Source organism: Dermacentor andersoni, chromosome 8 (genome assembly GCF_023375885.2).
Source record: "Dermacentor andersoni chromosome 8, qqDerAnde1_hic_scaffold, whole genome shotgun sequence".
Lineage (NCBI taxonomy): Eukaryota > Metazoa > Arthropoda > Arachnida > Ixodida > Ixodidae > Dermacentor > Dermacentor andersoni.
This window is the reverse complement of record NC_092821.1, coordinates 104,468,244-104,485,104: the sequence shown is the minus strand read 5'-3', so window position 1 is coordinate 104,485,104 and position 16,861 is coordinate 104,468,244. Positions and strand designations below refer to the sequence as shown.

General features: G+C 49.8%; 1 protein-coding gene across 1 annotated transcript; it reads right to left on the bottom strand.

The window, feature by feature from the left end:
* Positions 1-8,165: 8,165 nt before the first annotated feature.
* On the bottom strand, positions 8,166-15,258 carry LOC129384244 (membrane metallo-endopeptidase-like 1). The gene is made up of 3 exons (XM_055069463.2): positions 14,881-15,258; positions 11,108-11,418; positions 8,166-10,050 (listed from the first exon to the last, which is right to left on the bottom strand). Exons 1-3 carry the CDS (start codon positions 15,160-15,162, stop codon positions 8,307-8,309), a joined length of 2,337 nt encoding a protein of 778 aa, XP_054925438.2. The 5' UTR covers positions 15,163-15,258; the 3' UTR covers positions 8,166-8,306.
* Positions 15,259-16,861: the final 1,603 nt, after the last annotated feature.

Genomic DNA, 16,861 nt, shown 5'->3' with positions numbered 1-16,861 from the left:
GACGTTAACCTCTGATGCTCTAAGCCGTTTGCCTTAATCGCTGCATGTGTAGCTGGAAGCAGAAAAACACCTGACGGAGCTGGTGCTTGTCGTTGGCCAACGGGAGTGTAGCAATGGCGGTTTCCCGAAAGGAGCTCGAAGCACGGCATTTGACGGTGCTTTGCAAGAGACGAATATACGTATACGTGACTGTGGGATGGTTCTCCGTCACAAAAAAGTGACAGCGGAGAAATGGCGGAAAACCGGGAAAAGGGCGACACGAGTTGTCCGCGTGGGATGGGTTGCTGTGTGCTCTGGGGACCATATCGTGTGTAGCGATATCGCAAGCGCCGTGTAAGAAACTGCTGAATATGCTGTACGAGTATCATCGGGGTGCGTCTATGAAGCGAAGGCAAGGGGACGAGGGTATAGTTATTGGTGGCTCGAGTGGTCTATATATAGACCAAGACATCGCAAGAATCGCTTTAGACTGTCGAAACTGTGCGCAAGTTTCGCCCATGGCTCCTCGTGCACGGGACCCGGGGTCATCTAGCTGATTTCGAGGGGGGAAACGGCTTGGCTCGGTTGCACGCAGATTATTCGGGGCCTATTCTGAAAAAAAGAAAAGAAACTTTTGTGCGTACAATGTCCGAACCTGCAGACGAGGAGCTCTTTCAAAAAAAACGGTAACACCCATGCAGGGTTTGGGTATTTTGGTTGCTCTTCGTTAGACCTGGAGGTATAGCTCGGTGTTGCTAAAATTTGCAGCAACATCATACACTTCGGCGCCTGCAGGCATCTCGGCACGAAAGGGTGTTGCGCAGTTACCGGTATTGTTTGCTCCCGTAGTATATTTACTTGAATGTGAATTTAAGGCCTGACGCAAAAACAAAAGGAAAAAAAGGAAGACGAAGAAAAACGTTCGGGGCGTCAAAACTTGACATTTCTATTGTCTTTAAAGCACGAAGAGTGACGTTAAGCCTTAAGAACGTAAAAACGTGCGCGCCTTTGGCATAGAAGTGGTGGCCGCGTTTCAGATGGTATATACGCACGTCATGCATCACTGGTCCTTGAGAGACGGCATTCGAAGACGGTTTACAGACGGTGTTTATACTTTTATGCTCGTGTTGTGCTAACCTTGCTGGACAACTCTATACGCAGCGCCGAGTCATCCGACACGGATCAGCCGGAGGCAAATATAGGTGGCCGCGGCCGGGGCTCGCTTCCATACCGAGCCGAGCCAAAGACAACGCCAAAGACAAACGAGACCGAAAGGCACCGGCAAGCGAACAGGCCTGTTAAGTCGAGCTCCGCGGAACATTGCTTCCGTTATTCCGTGCCCCCCCCCCCCCCCCCCCCCGTCCTTTTTTTTTTTTTTCGTGTTGATCTTGACTGCGATCCAAACCGGGCTGCCCAGGGGGAAGCAAAATAGAGACCGGTCGTGCCTAACGCGCCGGCCGCTCCTCTCTCGAGTGCTTCGATCGTTTCGTCTTGTCTTGTCTTGTACCCTAAACAGTGGCGCATACCCACCATAGGGGATCGGCCTAGAAGCAGGCGGTTTTCCGTATGCTTAGAAGTAAAGAGAAATCTGAATAGCGGAGCGTGGGACTATAGAACTGTAATGTAGAAGTGCAATGAAAATATTGTTAAGAATTTTGATAAAATAAGTTAGCGCAAAGGTATGAAATAACAGAAATTATTGATAATTTTAGAAATTTAGCGAGGTACTCTTTCTGTCTCTCTAATAAAACAGGAAACTGCGAGAAAAGCATACCTGTGGCCAGATCCCAGTGAAGTCGCTCCAAAAATTTTCTTTTGTGTTTCTTCTTTCTTTCTTTTCCTCTCATTTCGCCTCGAGCAGCCTAAAGCATCTCCATTTTTTAACTCTTGAGGCTAGATGTGGCTCGGTCTTTGACAAATAAAATGCTATACGGGCAAAAACTCTGACAATGTCCGCTGTAAGAGGGCACGTAAAACAAACACAGACGAAGAAGGGAAACGGCACACATACGCCGACTGTACAACCGAGCGTTTACCGGAAAAAACCATGGGTATACGTAAGCAACATACAAACAACAATGACAACATACAAATAGGAAACTACAGGCGTGTGTAACACAAAACATGACAAACTATATACTGTTTGTGTTTTGCATGCGTATGGAGCGATTGCGTTTGTGTACCGCCTTCCCCTGTCGTGTGGCAGTCCAACATATACAGGGTCTGTTTATTTTGAAGTTGTTTTAGCTGCACGACATTTTCTAAAGATTGCCTACGGCAGATAGGACAATTCGAGCCTCTTCTTGTTATATTACTCGACGAGGCGGTCATTTCCCACGAGAAATCAATATCTTCAATTGGACAATTAAAGTAATTACCCTAATTAACTTTTTAATTAATTACCTTAAGCCACATGTTTCAGCCTACGAATTGTAGCCGCCGCGTTCGCACGGCGTATGCACTTGGAACGAATGCTCCGGACAGCACCAGTTCCGAGATATCAATTTTCAACGTGTCCGTCGAAATTAAAAATTAAATTATGGGGTTTTACGTGCCAAAACCACTTTCTGATTATGAGGCACGCCGTAATGGAGGACTCCGGAAAGTTTTGACCACCTGGGGTTCTTTAACGTGCACCTAAATCTAAGCACACGGGTGTTTTTCGCATTTCGCCCCCATCGAAATGCGGCCTCCGTGGCCGGGATTCGATCCCGCGACCTCGTGGTCTGGTCCGTCGAAATGCACTGCTGCTCCAGTCACTTTCGTTCGTCAATGCATAAAACAGCGGTTTCTTCAAAAAAGGTAGCTGGGACATCAGTGCCTTTCTTCGAACACTTGCTCCGCATATATCCAATTTGCTAGGCATATATACGAAATATTTTACTGCATTAGTGACCCTTGACACAGCGAAAGCTTATGATAGCGTCGAGTATATATCCACTACGCGCTGGGCAGGCTGTACAATCGTACAGTTTTCCTAGATATATGTAACGGCATGGATTTTCGAATTTCTACGAAACGAACAATTTCATTGTTTTCAAAGCAGATTTTCTCTCAACGCAGTTCAAGCAGACAAGAGGGGTGCCCCGGGGCGCGGGTGGGAGGGGGGGGGGTTTGCCCCCCTGTAATATTTAACCTCTTGATGAATTCAGTTCCGCTGCGCCAAGACGTGCATGTGGATGTCTATGGAGACGACACCGCATCTCTCGCGGTTGCGAGTGGCTTCAATTCCCTTCACCTGCCTTTGTAAGCATGCCTTTGTACGTTATACAGGCGTGACTCCACAATGTGCACCTATCGCTAAATGTAAAGAAAAGTGCAGACCCTGTCTTTCCGCTTTCCGGGCGGATTCAGTTAGCATTACGATAGGATCAGAGAACCATTCCCCAGGCAGAGTCGCTTATGTACCTGGGTATCACGTTAACTTAACTGTTGTTCTCGCATTAAAAATATATTGCAACGAAAGGGACACGGCCGTATAGGTATACTCGTATACAATCAGTAACGTGCGTTCTGCATATGCGAAGTAACACACTAATCATGATTTGCCGTATGTAAGAAAGACCGATCCCGTAATTTGGCTATGTTTTGTTTTCCGGAAGTACAAAATATAAACACCACTTATTCTTGTAGGGAGAGGAGCTCTTCGACTATGTTTATGTCTCCCTAAAATTCGTTGCTAACAATGTGTTACATACAAGAAAGCGCGCCTACTTTTTTCTTCGCACGAGGTTCTGCATGCTTACGTTTCAAACTTACTTAAGAGGAAGCTTTAGCTCGGGTGCTCCTATCTGAATACATATAAAAGGAGAAGTCGTTTTTCTCGGCAACCACTGCACCAAATTTGACAAGGTTGTTTGTTGCATTCAAAAGAAAAACTTAAAATCCAGTGACTGTTGGTTTCGAATTTTTGATTTAGATCGTCAATTTTGTTTATTAAAAATGGCAAAAATCGCAAATTTTCTGATATCAAAACTATCAAGTTAGCAACTCCTTAACTCAGCAATGAAAAATGCTATCACTATTCTGTGAATTGCATCTAATAGCACATCTAAAGCGGACAGAATCGACATGTCACGCATGATTCTAAAAATAATAATAATAATACTAATAATAATAATAATAATAATAATAATAATAATAATAACATGGAAATACAACTTTTGCAGAACCTTTGTACACAACGTAATGAATTCACGTAAGATATAACTTGGGATATCGAATTTGTCCGCTTTGAATTATCTAATAGGTGCCGTTTACAGAATCGCTATATCTGCTCTTGATACAGTTAATAATTTGTAAACTTAGTGCTTCTATATTTTTTAACTTCCGGATTTTTGAAAATCCTTGTCACAATATTAAAATCCTAAGTCGAAATTCCGATACCTACAGTCACTAGAATTTAACTTTCGCTCTCAAATACAACAAATTTCATTAAAATCGGCCCAGTGGTTATCTCAGAGAAGCCTTTCTGCGTTTTACATCTATTTGAATAGGCCGCATCGGCGTTGGGACCGAGCTAAAACTTCCTCTTAAGAATTTATGAATCTCCTCTACGATGCACACAATATGCATTTACTGTTGAACCAAATTCATTTCCAAATTCATGGGCGCATTTGCATACCCCACAAGTTGTATTTGTGCAGACACAGTCAGCACATTTAAATGTTCGCCTTAGGGAAATCATTCCGTTTGACAGTTCCATGTCGTCGCTCAAAACTGAATTTGCAGACAATTTTTCCCAATAACGCAAAATTGCTGCCCCCCCCCCAACGTATTTGAATGCCCTTTTGCGAGACGACTATATATGGCCCATTTCCCAATAAATGTAACAGCGACTGATGCTTCTTCGTGTGAAGAGAAGGCAGGCGTTGGTATCTACTCAGCATCCCTCGATCTTATTCACTTCGCCTGCCAGATTATACACAAATTTTTTTCAGGCCGAACTCCTGGCAATAGTTCTTGAGAAGGAGGAAATAACATTGTTGCGTGCTGTTGTGCCCTACAACCAGCCCGGATTCCGAATCTACGAGGTGTAGAATTTATCCTGCGAACGCCCTTTGGACAAACCCGGGGCTGCGCCGAAAGGCACAGCGCCCTAACACTCCCTTGACAAGTCAAGATGCTGCGCCGCCAGGCAGCGCAGTCCTGTGGAGGAGCAATGGCGAGCGACATGTCCATACGTGCAACAAAGTGCTCGACAGCCCGGCGGCGTATTTCCTTTCCCCTGGAGGTCACCGCGAGCGGCAAACTTGAAGCGGGTGGTTAGCGCGGTCGCTGGTTGGACCTCTCGGACGACCGTCGAGTGCTGGCTTTGTATTGGGCCGTTTGAGTGACAATCGTTTCTCGGGGCTTTATAAGCCCCAACGCCGCCGCCTAGAGAACCGGATCCACCGAACCACCGTGAGCCGAGTGCAGCTCTCAAATGGAGTGAGATGTGTTACGCGTTGGAGTCTCACCGGACGTCGCCTTGCGGGAACAGTCGCGTTTGCTGTTAGCTCTCGGCCCCAGTGCCGATCCGATCTTGTCCTGTATATCGACCTGTATATCGTGTATAAAGTCCCTTTTGTTATTCTCACCGACGCCTGACTCGGAGTCTTCGCTACCAACGCTCTGTCACAAAACGGGTGACGAGCGCTACGGGAAACACCTCAAAGTCGCAACAGTGCCCTGCGAGTTGGTGGGGAGGACCAAAGGCCCCGCCTATAGGTGACGGCCAGGAGTTCGTGGGTCCTGGCGGCATCCTCGGCCCGCTGAACGGTCCGCAGTTGATCCTCGAGGGCGGGACCGAGCAGCGCGGCCTCCCAGCGCGTGCGAAGGCTGTTGCTAGAGGTCGCGTTCTCGTTATTGTTACATATCCCGCGGCATTCCCATAATATATGCTCCAGAGTGGATCTGGATTCACATGTGTTGCATTTGTCCGTTTGATACATATCCGGATATATGATGTGCGAGAGCGCTGCGGGATTCGGATACGCCCTAGTTTGGAACTGCCGCCATGCGACAGACTGCTTCTTTTGTCAATTCTTGATTTGCAAAAGTTACCCCATCGTGTTACAAAAAAGTTGTTATTCTCACAGATTCTTGTTTTGTATGCAGCGCTCATAGCACGTCTACAAATTCGACAGCTTTGAACACGTTTTAAACACTAGCTTCGCTCCACTTTAGTTCATTTAGTATGGGTTGTTAGATATGGAGCTGTTTCCTGCGCCTGCTTCGAGTTCCCCCGGACCACATCGAATCGCAGCACATTCCAGAGGATCGCTCGAGCCAACAAGTTCACGTGCCAACAAGTTCGTACGCTCCGCGGTAGCTATTCACTGCTTGACTCTTCCAGAAAAGCGAAGGGATAGCCCGGCACTGTTCCAGGTAACGTGAGTCCCGAAGCCAAACGGCTGTGATGTACCGGCAAGGCCTGGCAGCGTCGCACCGGTCGCCTTTGAAGAGGGCATTTGCCACCACAGCGGGGCCGTACCAACGGGAGCAGGGGGCCCTCGGACAATGGAGCCCAATCATCCCCCCTTCGCCGCCTTTGAAGAGAGCATTGCACCACAGCAAGGCAAGACCGCAGAGAGCCACCGGGTGTGACATCACCGCACGGGGGCCTACCATTGGCCGAAGGTGGCGTCATCGGAGCGGGCTCTCCCATTGGCCGAACATGACGCGACTTCCAGTCCTCGAAGGGTTTAAAAGAAGCATTCCAGAGAGACCAGAGCATTCCCTGATTCACCTCTCTCGAACTTCTTGCCGCGGGCCGCAGCGTCCGAGTTGCTGCCGGCTCGTAATGACTGTACGACTGTTACTTGACTCTCACCTCTCTGTACATAATGTAAAATAAATCCCCCAAGTTTGTTTTTCATCCCGAAGTCCGTCCTCCAACCCCTACAGGGTATACCAGGCCGCCGAGACATCCATCTTAATGAAGTAGCAGATTCCCTAGCACGAGCTTCTTTGACAGGCCCTGTGATATCTGTGCTGCCAGCAACTGCGCACATCACTGCAACCAAATATAGGCAGTTTCCTTTGACCGAAGACAAAAAAAGAAGTTATGGGGTTTTACGTGCCAAAACCACTTTCTGATTATGAGGCACGCCGTAGTGGAGGACTCCGGAAATGTTGACCACCTGGGGTTCTTTAACGTGCTCCTAAATCTAAGCACACGGGTGTTTTTGCCCCGATCGAGATGCGGCCACCGTGGCCGGGATTCGATCCCGCGACCTCGTGCTGCAGCCCAACACCATAGCCACTGAGCAACCCCGGCGGGTGACAAAAAAAGAGCCTCTTATTAGTAAAATCTAAAGACTTTAGGCATTTAAATTATTCTTGGAACCGACAATGGTGTCCTAACAGGCAATTCGAAGTACCATTGACAAGGCTGCCGTTGCCGTATACAACCACTGAACTTTTACTGGCGGTATCGCCTTCATGCTTCCTCTGCAATGAGCCGGAATCAATGGATCGCTTTTTACTATCGTGTCGGCGGTTTTCTACTCGGCGAAAACGATGTCTAGGAATTCCGCTTCGTAACCTTTGTGCAGTGCTGTTCTACTTTCACTTGGAGCAACGATAGTAGTATACAGCCACAGGAACGTCTGCCGAGCGACACAAGAAGATTACCTGATTAATATTTCTCATTTTCTATGACTGAGCTAGTTCTCCTGCAATAAATTATCAAATTAGAAAATTCAAATACCAAAAACACAAATTCACAATCATATTATTGTTATTATTCAAAATTTATTTTACTCATTCTTGACGTCGACCCTTTACTTGGGTACTTTTAATATTAAGTTTTTGTTACTCTACCTGCCTACGCAAGGCTGACTACCTTGATACACAATACTTTATTTCATTTATTATCGTCATCATCATCACTCTGCTTCCCCGTAGGGAACACGCGTTATGCTTAAGTGGAGCATTCAGGAATGACAGCCCTCGTTTCGCACCATCTTCTCCCCATGAGGAGGCTGCGGGAGGGTCATCCTCGTCGGCGCTCACACCACAAGAGCCGGCACACACTTGACGAATCGACTTATTGTACAGCCGCTATACTACCGCTTCAAATGTGCTGGTTAATGGCTGCGTTCTCTCCGGCATTAAGCAATGAAATAAACGCTACCTAAATATCCTCACCGTATTATTTCATGCATCTTCAAGCATGAAATAATACGGTGAAAACTTCGTTCCTTTAAAACTTCGTTCTAGAAGCGTTCGGCTATTCGCCGATTTGACAATCATCGTCGGTGGTTTCTGCGCGATATCTTTTTTCTTTTATTTGAGCGGCTTGCGACGTTCGAGATCCGAGTCGCCAAAACGATTAGTACATCTCAAACGACGAGACACCATCGTCGGTTTGTACCGGGCGATGGCGCACCTGGGCACTCAAAGACGTCACCGTATCCGCTCGCGTTCATCGCTACGTTGCACAGCTCCGCGCCGCGCGGATGGTCGCAAAAGTTGGCGCAAAAGTTGACGTAGAAGGTCTGCAAACCCGTCAACCGCTCGAGACCCTCGAGCCTGTCCAGCCGGTCCAGCTGGACGTTCTCCCCGAGAGCCGCCTGGGCGACTTCCAGGGCGAACAGGCGAGCCACGGCGTCCCTCTCGCGGCTGGTGTTGGCCGAGTCCAGGCGGCACCTCTCGACCTGCGTCCACACCTCCTCCGCGACCGCGGTGGCGTCGATGGTGCGGCCGCGCTGGTCCACGGCTCTGACCAGCGCCCTGGCGAGCTGGAAGCCCAGGCCGCTGTAGGCCAACGCGCCCGTGTCGTGACGGTAGTAGGACGGCGGGAACAGAGCCGAGAGGCCGACTTCGAGCAGGCTCCCCGCGTACGAATAGCGCACCTCTCCGGCGTGCCACCTCACGTTGCCGGTCATCAGGCGGTTGTAGTAGCTGTTCTTCAACATCCTGCGCACGGCCCTCCGCGACTCGAACCAGGACTCGTAGAAGCTCGTCGACGTCACGGGAAACCTCTCGTACAGTTCGTCCAGCAGCTGCGTGTGGAAGAACGGCTCCGGCGGCCACAGGCGACGACGGGTCCTCCCCAGGATCTTCTCGACGGCCCACCGCTTGGTGGCGTCCCCCAAGCTCCTCGATGTCCGTACAGCTCGCGCCAGGAGCTGTGTGGTCCCGTCGAGCATGGTGAAGACGCGTTGTCGGTCGGCCTGCTGGAAGTACGCGAGGAACTGCGGCGCCACCAGGACCGTGCCGAACGACTCCTCGACGGTCAGGAAGCAGGCCGCCTGTATGTCGAAGACGTCGCACTCCTTGCCGGGCCGGAAGTGGTCCAGGTCCGGGTTCACGATCCACAGGTACGAGTAGGCGAACGTCCAGCCGATGACGTTCAGCAGTCTCTCGCGTGGCAACGTCTCCAACAGGGCGAGGATTTCGTAGAAGTGTCGCTCGCTGTGAGCTTGGAGCTTCGTCGCGGGCGAAAGCTGGACGTCCGAGCCCAGGTGGCGCTGCAAGAGGGTCAGCCATGTCCGACCGATGTCCGAGGAGGGCACGCTGTCGTTAAGGGAAGCGACGAACACGTCGCCTTCTTCTTCATCTTCCTCGATCCGGATGGTCGACGTCACCTTGCTCCTGACCGACGTCTCGTCCAGTCGAAGCTCGAGACGGTCCTTGTCACAGAGCCGCGTGTCTTGCCGCAGGTAGCCGGCGACGCTGCGCAGTATTTCGTCGTACTCGCCGACGCTTTCGCCGCAAGCGGACAGCTGCTCCATGCGGAGCATGGTTACGTAGCCCATCTCGTCGACGGCGACCACCAGCGGGTTGTCGAGGTTGGTGTAGACGACGCGCACGTCGAACAAAAGCGGCACCCTCCAGTTGACGGCCAGGTCGACGAGCACGTCCAATGGATCCGCGTCTTTGGGAGGTTTCCGGGGCCACGGTATGTTTCGCGCGGTCATGAACTCCGCGAACGGCTGGACGACGCCAAGGTCCGTGGCCCTCGAGAGGCAGGCGTTGAAGGCGGAGAAGGCCTTGTACGCTGCGCTAGAACTGTTGCGCTCCTCCGGTACCAGGCCGCGTAGAATCATGCCCTTCACACTTTCCAAGTACGGCGTCAACAGGCTGCGCAGAAAGAAAACCGTGCGCATTCTTATACGGGGAAATGGTGCCCTAGTTTCCTCGGTCAGAGAGTGGTAACTCCGCAGAGGCGCCGCCCCAATAAGGCATGTGAGGCGACGTGCAAGTAACCTTACGCGCATGCGCGCCATTGAGAAGACACGAGAAACCATTCCCTACTGTGCTTTACCAGTCGCGTTTTTCTTGAGGGAAGAGTATATTGACTTGCGCTGTATTAGAGGGTAGTTATATCTTAATGCGAAGCATTGACTGAGTCAGCATGCCGCGGTGTCCCAGGGGCTATGGCGTTAATTGCGCTGCTGAATTGGAGGTCACGTGTTCTACGCCGGCTGTGGTGGCCGCATTCCGAGGAGGGCGGTCATCCATCCATTCATTCACAGGATCAATCGGCCGAGATGCCGGTTTCAACTCGCGGTAGTTTTGAACTGCCGAATCGAACGACTTACAAAAGAGCGTACCGGGCCGCCTCATCTCGGCCTAATAATCGATGCAGAATGATCAGTCTAACTCTTCATTCTGAACTGAAAATGGTCTGTTACCGTCCATGTAAAGGATATCTTTTTGTTTCGTTGAAACGACATTTTAAATCCGCAGCTTTCTGTGGGAACTTCGAGGGCAAATACGAACACTTCGTTATATTGGTAAGTTCTTTACAATGAGGTTCTTTAACCGTGGACATTCGTCGAATACCACTGTTGGCCATCTTAAATTACAGGCAACGAAATTTCCACGAGAGCGAACCTTTTTCATTCTTTTCTTTCTCTCTCTCTCTCTTTGTTTTTTTACAACTGGTGTGTGATTTAATGATTATTCTCGTGTCAAGGTGCAAGCAACTTCGTCAAGACAGACCGGAGCGCGAAACCGCGGCCCGGCAAACAGCAAAAACCAATGTCACTTAGAACATCTAATGTTTCCGTTCTAACTATACCAAGTACCAACTATACATCCAGCCCAACCGCAAACTCTCTCGAAGCGAAAGAGTCTCGACACGGAAAAGGCTTGAGGCGTGGGTGAAGGTCGATATAGGGGGCGCTCCACTCACTGTTCCTTCCTCGCCGCGTCGACTCCAGCGCCACCGCACGTGTACGCGTACAGGTCGTCGCAGGGCTCCCGGTCGGCGTCGATGCGCCTGGCGAGCCTGGCGGCCTGCTCGCGGCAGTCCTCGGTGCCGCAGGCGCGCGTGGCCGTGAGGCGAGCGGCGTCCAGCCTCACCTGCTGGCGCATGAGCACGAAGGCGAGCGTCAGCCCGACGCAGGCGACGGCCACGCACATGGCGCACGGAAGCAGGTTCGGGTGGCGCCGCCGCAGCTCCGAGAAGGCAGCGAACGGACCGGAAATGACCGGCAGGAAGCGCTGCTCGCACGCGCGGCGGAAAACGTACCGGGTCTTATCATCGGCGTCATCGTTAGCCGACTCTTAATTATGCCCACTGCAGGGCGATCGAAGGCCTCTCCCAGCGGTCTCCAATTACCCCCGTCTTGCGTTACCTTAATTCCAACTAGCGCCTGCAAATTTCCTGATTTCATTAACCAACCAAAATTTTTTTCGTCTCTGACTCCCTTCCCTTAATAGGCACCCGTTTTGCAAGTTCAATTGCCTGACGGTTATTTTCCCCATACGCATTAATTCCTGCCCAGCTCCATTCTTAACAGCGAACCTCGTCGGGTTTCGTGACCGTGGGTGCTACGGCCTGGCTTTCTCTCTTGCCCAATAGGCCAACAAATCACAGTGGAGTGCGGCCTGGCTTGTTCTCTTGCCAAATAGGCCAACCAATCACAGTGGAGTGCGGCCTGGCTTGTTCTCTTGCCCAATAGGCCAGCCAATCACAGTGGAGTATACGCGCGCCGCTGGGTTTCTCGCGCAACCACCACATGGCGCTAGCTTCCGCGCCGCCGGCCGTACGAGGAGAAAAAAAAAGAACCAGAAAGCACGCCTTCACGCATCCGCGGCTGAACGGTAATGAGGAAGTAAACGTGTCTTGCGGATACAATGGATTCGAATAGCGCTACGTAAATATACGCCTCTGAAACCGTGATGCGTTCAAGGCGTCCGTCGTACTCGCTAGTATAGTCAGCAATTTCACTTAACAACACGCTCGGTATAATTTGCGTGCGCCCGCGCTTGTGTTTTTGTGTGCGTGCCTCTGCTCGTGTTTCGACTCTCTATGCGCTCACACAACGCTTCGCTGTATTTAGATTCTAATTCGTTGAATCCGCTGCATTCTTTTTCTCTTTGTGTCCGAACATCGGCTATCTCCGTTTACTATCTGGTCTACAGCACTCTATTCCTGTCTCTTACGCCTAACATTTTTCGTTCCGTCGCGCTTACCCACGGGAGTCTTATACGGTTAAGCAATATATAGGAGTGTGTGAATGGCCATTTTTGAGAGCGGGTCGAATGCACATTGAATAGTGCTGGAAGCAAATCCAATCGGATATTTTCCTAATAGGTTTCGAATAATATGAACACCCGTTTTCAACGCTAATAGAAAATGATTCCTACTTATCCTATAGCACATTCACATCGTTAACAAGTCCCTGTCATTTCATTTACGAAGTGGTGTTTATTAAAATCACAAATGGAGCAGATAAGCAATTCATTCGCATATTTCAGGGCTCCTTGAGTCGCAAACGACAGCGTCATCAACCCCACCCGTCACTCCCCCCTCCCCCTCCCCCAAGAAAAAAAAAGAATGCCGACTCCCCGAGTGATGTAGCTTGATCCAATACGCAACTGTTCGTGTCTTATGTACATAATATGGCCACAGGCATGAAGTAAATCGCACTTTCGCTCCAATTTAATGCTTGATCGCACAGAGTCTGCGATCTTAAGATACACGAAACATACCCTTACTTATGAATAGAGGCTATTTATCTGAAGTACGAGCCGAACAGGGTAATATTTGACTCGTGTTTCGAATGTTCCGACTATTCGCACACCCCTAATGCGAAGCGTTCCTTACAGCAGAGAGCTTCATCCTGTCCGTAAACGTATGCGTATTGAAGAGAACAGTGCCTATCATTCAAATAGTAGCGGTAAACGTTAATGATAGGGGCTGGCCCGCGACCTAGACGAGGGCGAGTGGAATGATAGGTCAGATTAGGTAGGGGTAGGATGCCGGCTTCCTGCTCGTAAGTCACAAGAGCCAGCAGAGTGTCCCTTGGCCCGACGAGCCGGTCTGGTCCACTCCTCGTAAGAGGTTGCTCTCAGAGGGTGGAGTAAGCTGCTGCTGGGTGCAACCATGACCTGGCATATCCATAGTAGATGCGTCGATCGTGTCTATCCCGGACGCGGAGCCACATTTGGGGGCAACCATCATCGCAATAAAGATATGTACGTTCCGGTTGAACTCAACGTCACCATATGGCGTCCAAATTGCTGCTGTTCAAAAGGGGGGGGGGGTGCCATTTGCAATCATCCGATTGCACGCCTACGTTTCCGGACCAAGCTAAAGCTCTCTGAAACGTAGTGACCTCTTCCACAAGTCCAACAACATTGTGCGTACGTGCATGTGTTGCACCTGGCTGCCCGTTTTTGCACCGGCACAGTCGGTTTTTTAGCTCACGGAACCGGCTGCCGGTTCGACCCCACACAGGCACCCCAGTTGCCGGTTTTCCGGTTCTCCCCTAAGTCAGCACATGTATGCATGTCTTTCAGCTATGTTTTCAGCTGTTTGTTCCATTCCTCTATTCACACTCTCGAGAGGTCAAATTTTCAATTTTCTGCATTCTTCCACTTGCGCGCGCAAATTGTGGACGCCATGGCTGGTCTATGAATGGTAGAAACGCTCGAAAAGGGGTTTCTTTCAGTTCTCGCGCAACAGAATTGTTTTCTTGTATAGTCAAATTACAATCCGACGCCATCATGTCTGTAGGCGTTGTGTAAGTCGTACTTTGCGATTTTTCTACGTATTTTAGCTTGAGATTTCAATTAGTTCATGAATTTCCTTGCGCCGCATGGAGGGCCTGGGTAAGGGTGGTTCGAAAATCTTTTTGCCGAAACGACGTCCGACACCGGATATTCTATATATACGACACGGGGCCCCTAACGCTATCGCGTTAATAAAACATACGAAAAGCAGCTCTTACAACAGCAAACTAGAAAGTCAACTATATACTTTTAAAAGCGCCCTGCATTGAATATTTCTGCGCGTTTTAGCGGGCGTTCTGTGTAGGAATTTCCGGTTTGATTGCAGAAATGCCTTACGAATAAATCATTTGCAACTACAGCACGAACATCTTAAGAAGTGCGCCAAATGTTTTGTCATTAAATAAATTTCCTTCATTAACGTTGACTCGTTCAAAATTCGTCCTCGGCTTCCCGCCACTTTTTTTTCGTTTTGTTTGCATTTTATTTTTTTGATGCAGCAGTACCTTTGATTCACTGAGACCTGGACAGTCAAGAACGGATAACCGAAGATGCCTCTTTATAGTGCGCCACATTCCGAAAAATTGGTGACCTGGGGCGGTGTTCTCGAGCGATGACTTTCGGGAATACGATCAGTAACGCGAGATTTCGCGTTTCTGGCGCCATGCGCCAAGCTTGCTTTCTTCGCGCAGTGCCACGATTAACGCTGTCAGCCGTCTCCTTGGACACGTCCGGTGCCGAGTCACGCGGAATCTCGCGAAAAACTGATCGTATCTCTGAAAGCGATCGCTCGAGAACACCGCTCAGCTCGGGCTCGCTCATGGTGATTCCTCTCCGCCGGTTGGCGCCTCCGTCGTCGGGGTCGGCGATACGACACTTACGTAGCGGAGGCGGAGCGATAACTACTTGTTACACGACGGCAACAGCGTTATCGATGCGACCACTTACCCGGTAGCCACTCGAGATAGTGAACACCGTCGGCAGGTGCACATCGGACGAGGAACCGCCCAGGTGGCTGCGGCTAGTGGCGTTGTCGTCCTCCAAGGCGACGGCGCTCGGACTTCTGCCGAAGACCCTCATCATGTTATATCGCGTTCCGTCTTTCTCGAAGGAAACAGGCGCGCCCTCGTGGTCACGTGAGCACGCGGGATCGCGTGAACGGCACGTCTTTGTCTTTGCCCCTGTATAAATTCGATCGAGCTCCACAAAACCGCCATATAATGTCATCATTCGTTTCCGGGGAAACCCGGCAGTGTTCCACCAGTGAACGAACGAAAACTTTTCCACTTCGCAATTAAGTGTCTTTCTTTTAGGGCGAAAGCCTTATATGGCCCATGGTTCAGCCGACCTTCAAAGTCCTTGAGCGAAAACGCGTCGATGACACGAGAGGTACAACTACTATCATCATCAATGTCTCATACCCTCGTAAGAAAGCAAGATGGAGGATAAAGGTGGATGACAGAGCAAAGTAAGATGATGGTAGAGCAAATTAAGTGGACGACTCAGGAGAGTTAAAGGCAATGTAATTAAGATTGATCACTAGGCAATTTAAAATGAATAAGTGAATTAAGAGGATGTAAGAGAATTAGACAAATCGAATCAAGAGGATGAGTAAGCGAATTAGGAGGAATGACTAAGCGAATTAAGGGGGATGTGTACGTCACGTGTCCGTCTTTAATGCATCGGCACTTGAACTTTCGCCTTCAAGTCGTCTTATAAGGATAACATAAGATACCCCGAGAATTTTTCGTTCTGTGGCTCCAAAAGGTGCAAACATGCAGCCCTCACTCCAGCATTCAGCCAGCACCGCTGGACTTTCCCTGGGAACGCGCGGTGTGCCTGCGTGTGCAGTGATATCCGCGTAAAACGATACTTAGCGCTTCCCGCTGCTCTATTCGCCAATGTTTACCGACGCGCGTTCTTGCCCAATTCCTCGGAATGGGTACGTGGGCCTCGTGAGCTGGTGCGTATGGTGTCGCTGCTGCTCAGCAACACCAGAGACGGCAAATCTGATGCAATGGATGGAAACAAACAAACAAACAAAGAAAAGACCACGGACATTTGCAAGAAGACATGAAAACAAGTCAGGAAGCATAATCTATTCGATGACGCAAATGGGAGTACACCTGCCTTACTTTTTGAGGCCCGAGCTGGCTTCCCGAGGACAGAAACATACCGGGGCATGCATGCGCCAAAGGATGAGGCATGCGTGTCCTGTAAAAAAAAGCCTATAGAATCGACTCGGCAAATCGCAACGCGTACTGCCAAGATATTCGCCCAGCGAGACCCGTAGGTTGTGCGGGTCTCGCTGGGCAAGACCCGCACAGCCTATGGTCTTCATTCAAAGAAGGTGGAAGGATTACCTGGTCAGCAGTCGGGACAAGTAAGAGGCGATTAGAGTATCGGTGGAAGGAAAGCAGGGAAGACTTTGATAGAACCGGAGTCATTGCAATTGTAGGTAATGGTAGAGTATAATTGATCGAGGCTTTCGGTATTCGAAAGTTAAGATCGAGACGAGATAGACGAAAGGCTAGATAGTGATAGATGTAGTGAAACTTGATTAAATCAATCAGACTAAGGGATCATTTGTTCCCGCCACGTGTCAAAGGGGATGGCAATAAACGTAATCATCATTTCTCTAGCCACGCCTTTCTTGAACATCGGGTAAGAGGAGAGGAGGAAACTCGACTCGCTCATTCGACGGTGCATAAAGAGGGCCTTAGGCTTACCAATTAGCACCTCCACGGAGAAGCTCCTCTCTATGGGAGTGCGCAATACCTGGGACGAAATAGCGGAGGCTGTCAAATTTCGCAGCTCGAAAGATTAAGCCGAACGATCACGGGCAGAGCTATCCTCGAAATAGTAGGCCTGCAAACAGATAGGGGACTACGGGGCAAGACAAACATCCCGCTGGACTGCTGAGAAAATC

What these genes read in the sequence shown, in the direction of transcription:
- LOC129384244 (XM_055069463.2), bottom strand. Translation starts at nt 15,162, where the DNA reads ATGATGACATTATATGGCGGTTTTGTGGAGCTCGATCGAATTTATACA. An exon ending in CTATCTCGAGTGGCTACCGG is followed by an intron (nt 11,419 to 14,880) that starts GTAAGTGGTCGC and finishes GCGTGCGAGCAG; the next exon opens with CGCTTCCTGCCGGTCATTTC. An exon ending in GACGCGGCGAGGAAGGAACA is followed by an intron (nt 10,051 to 11,107) that starts GTGAGTGGAGCG and finishes CTTTCTGCGCAG; the next exon opens with CCTGTTGACGCCGTACTTGG.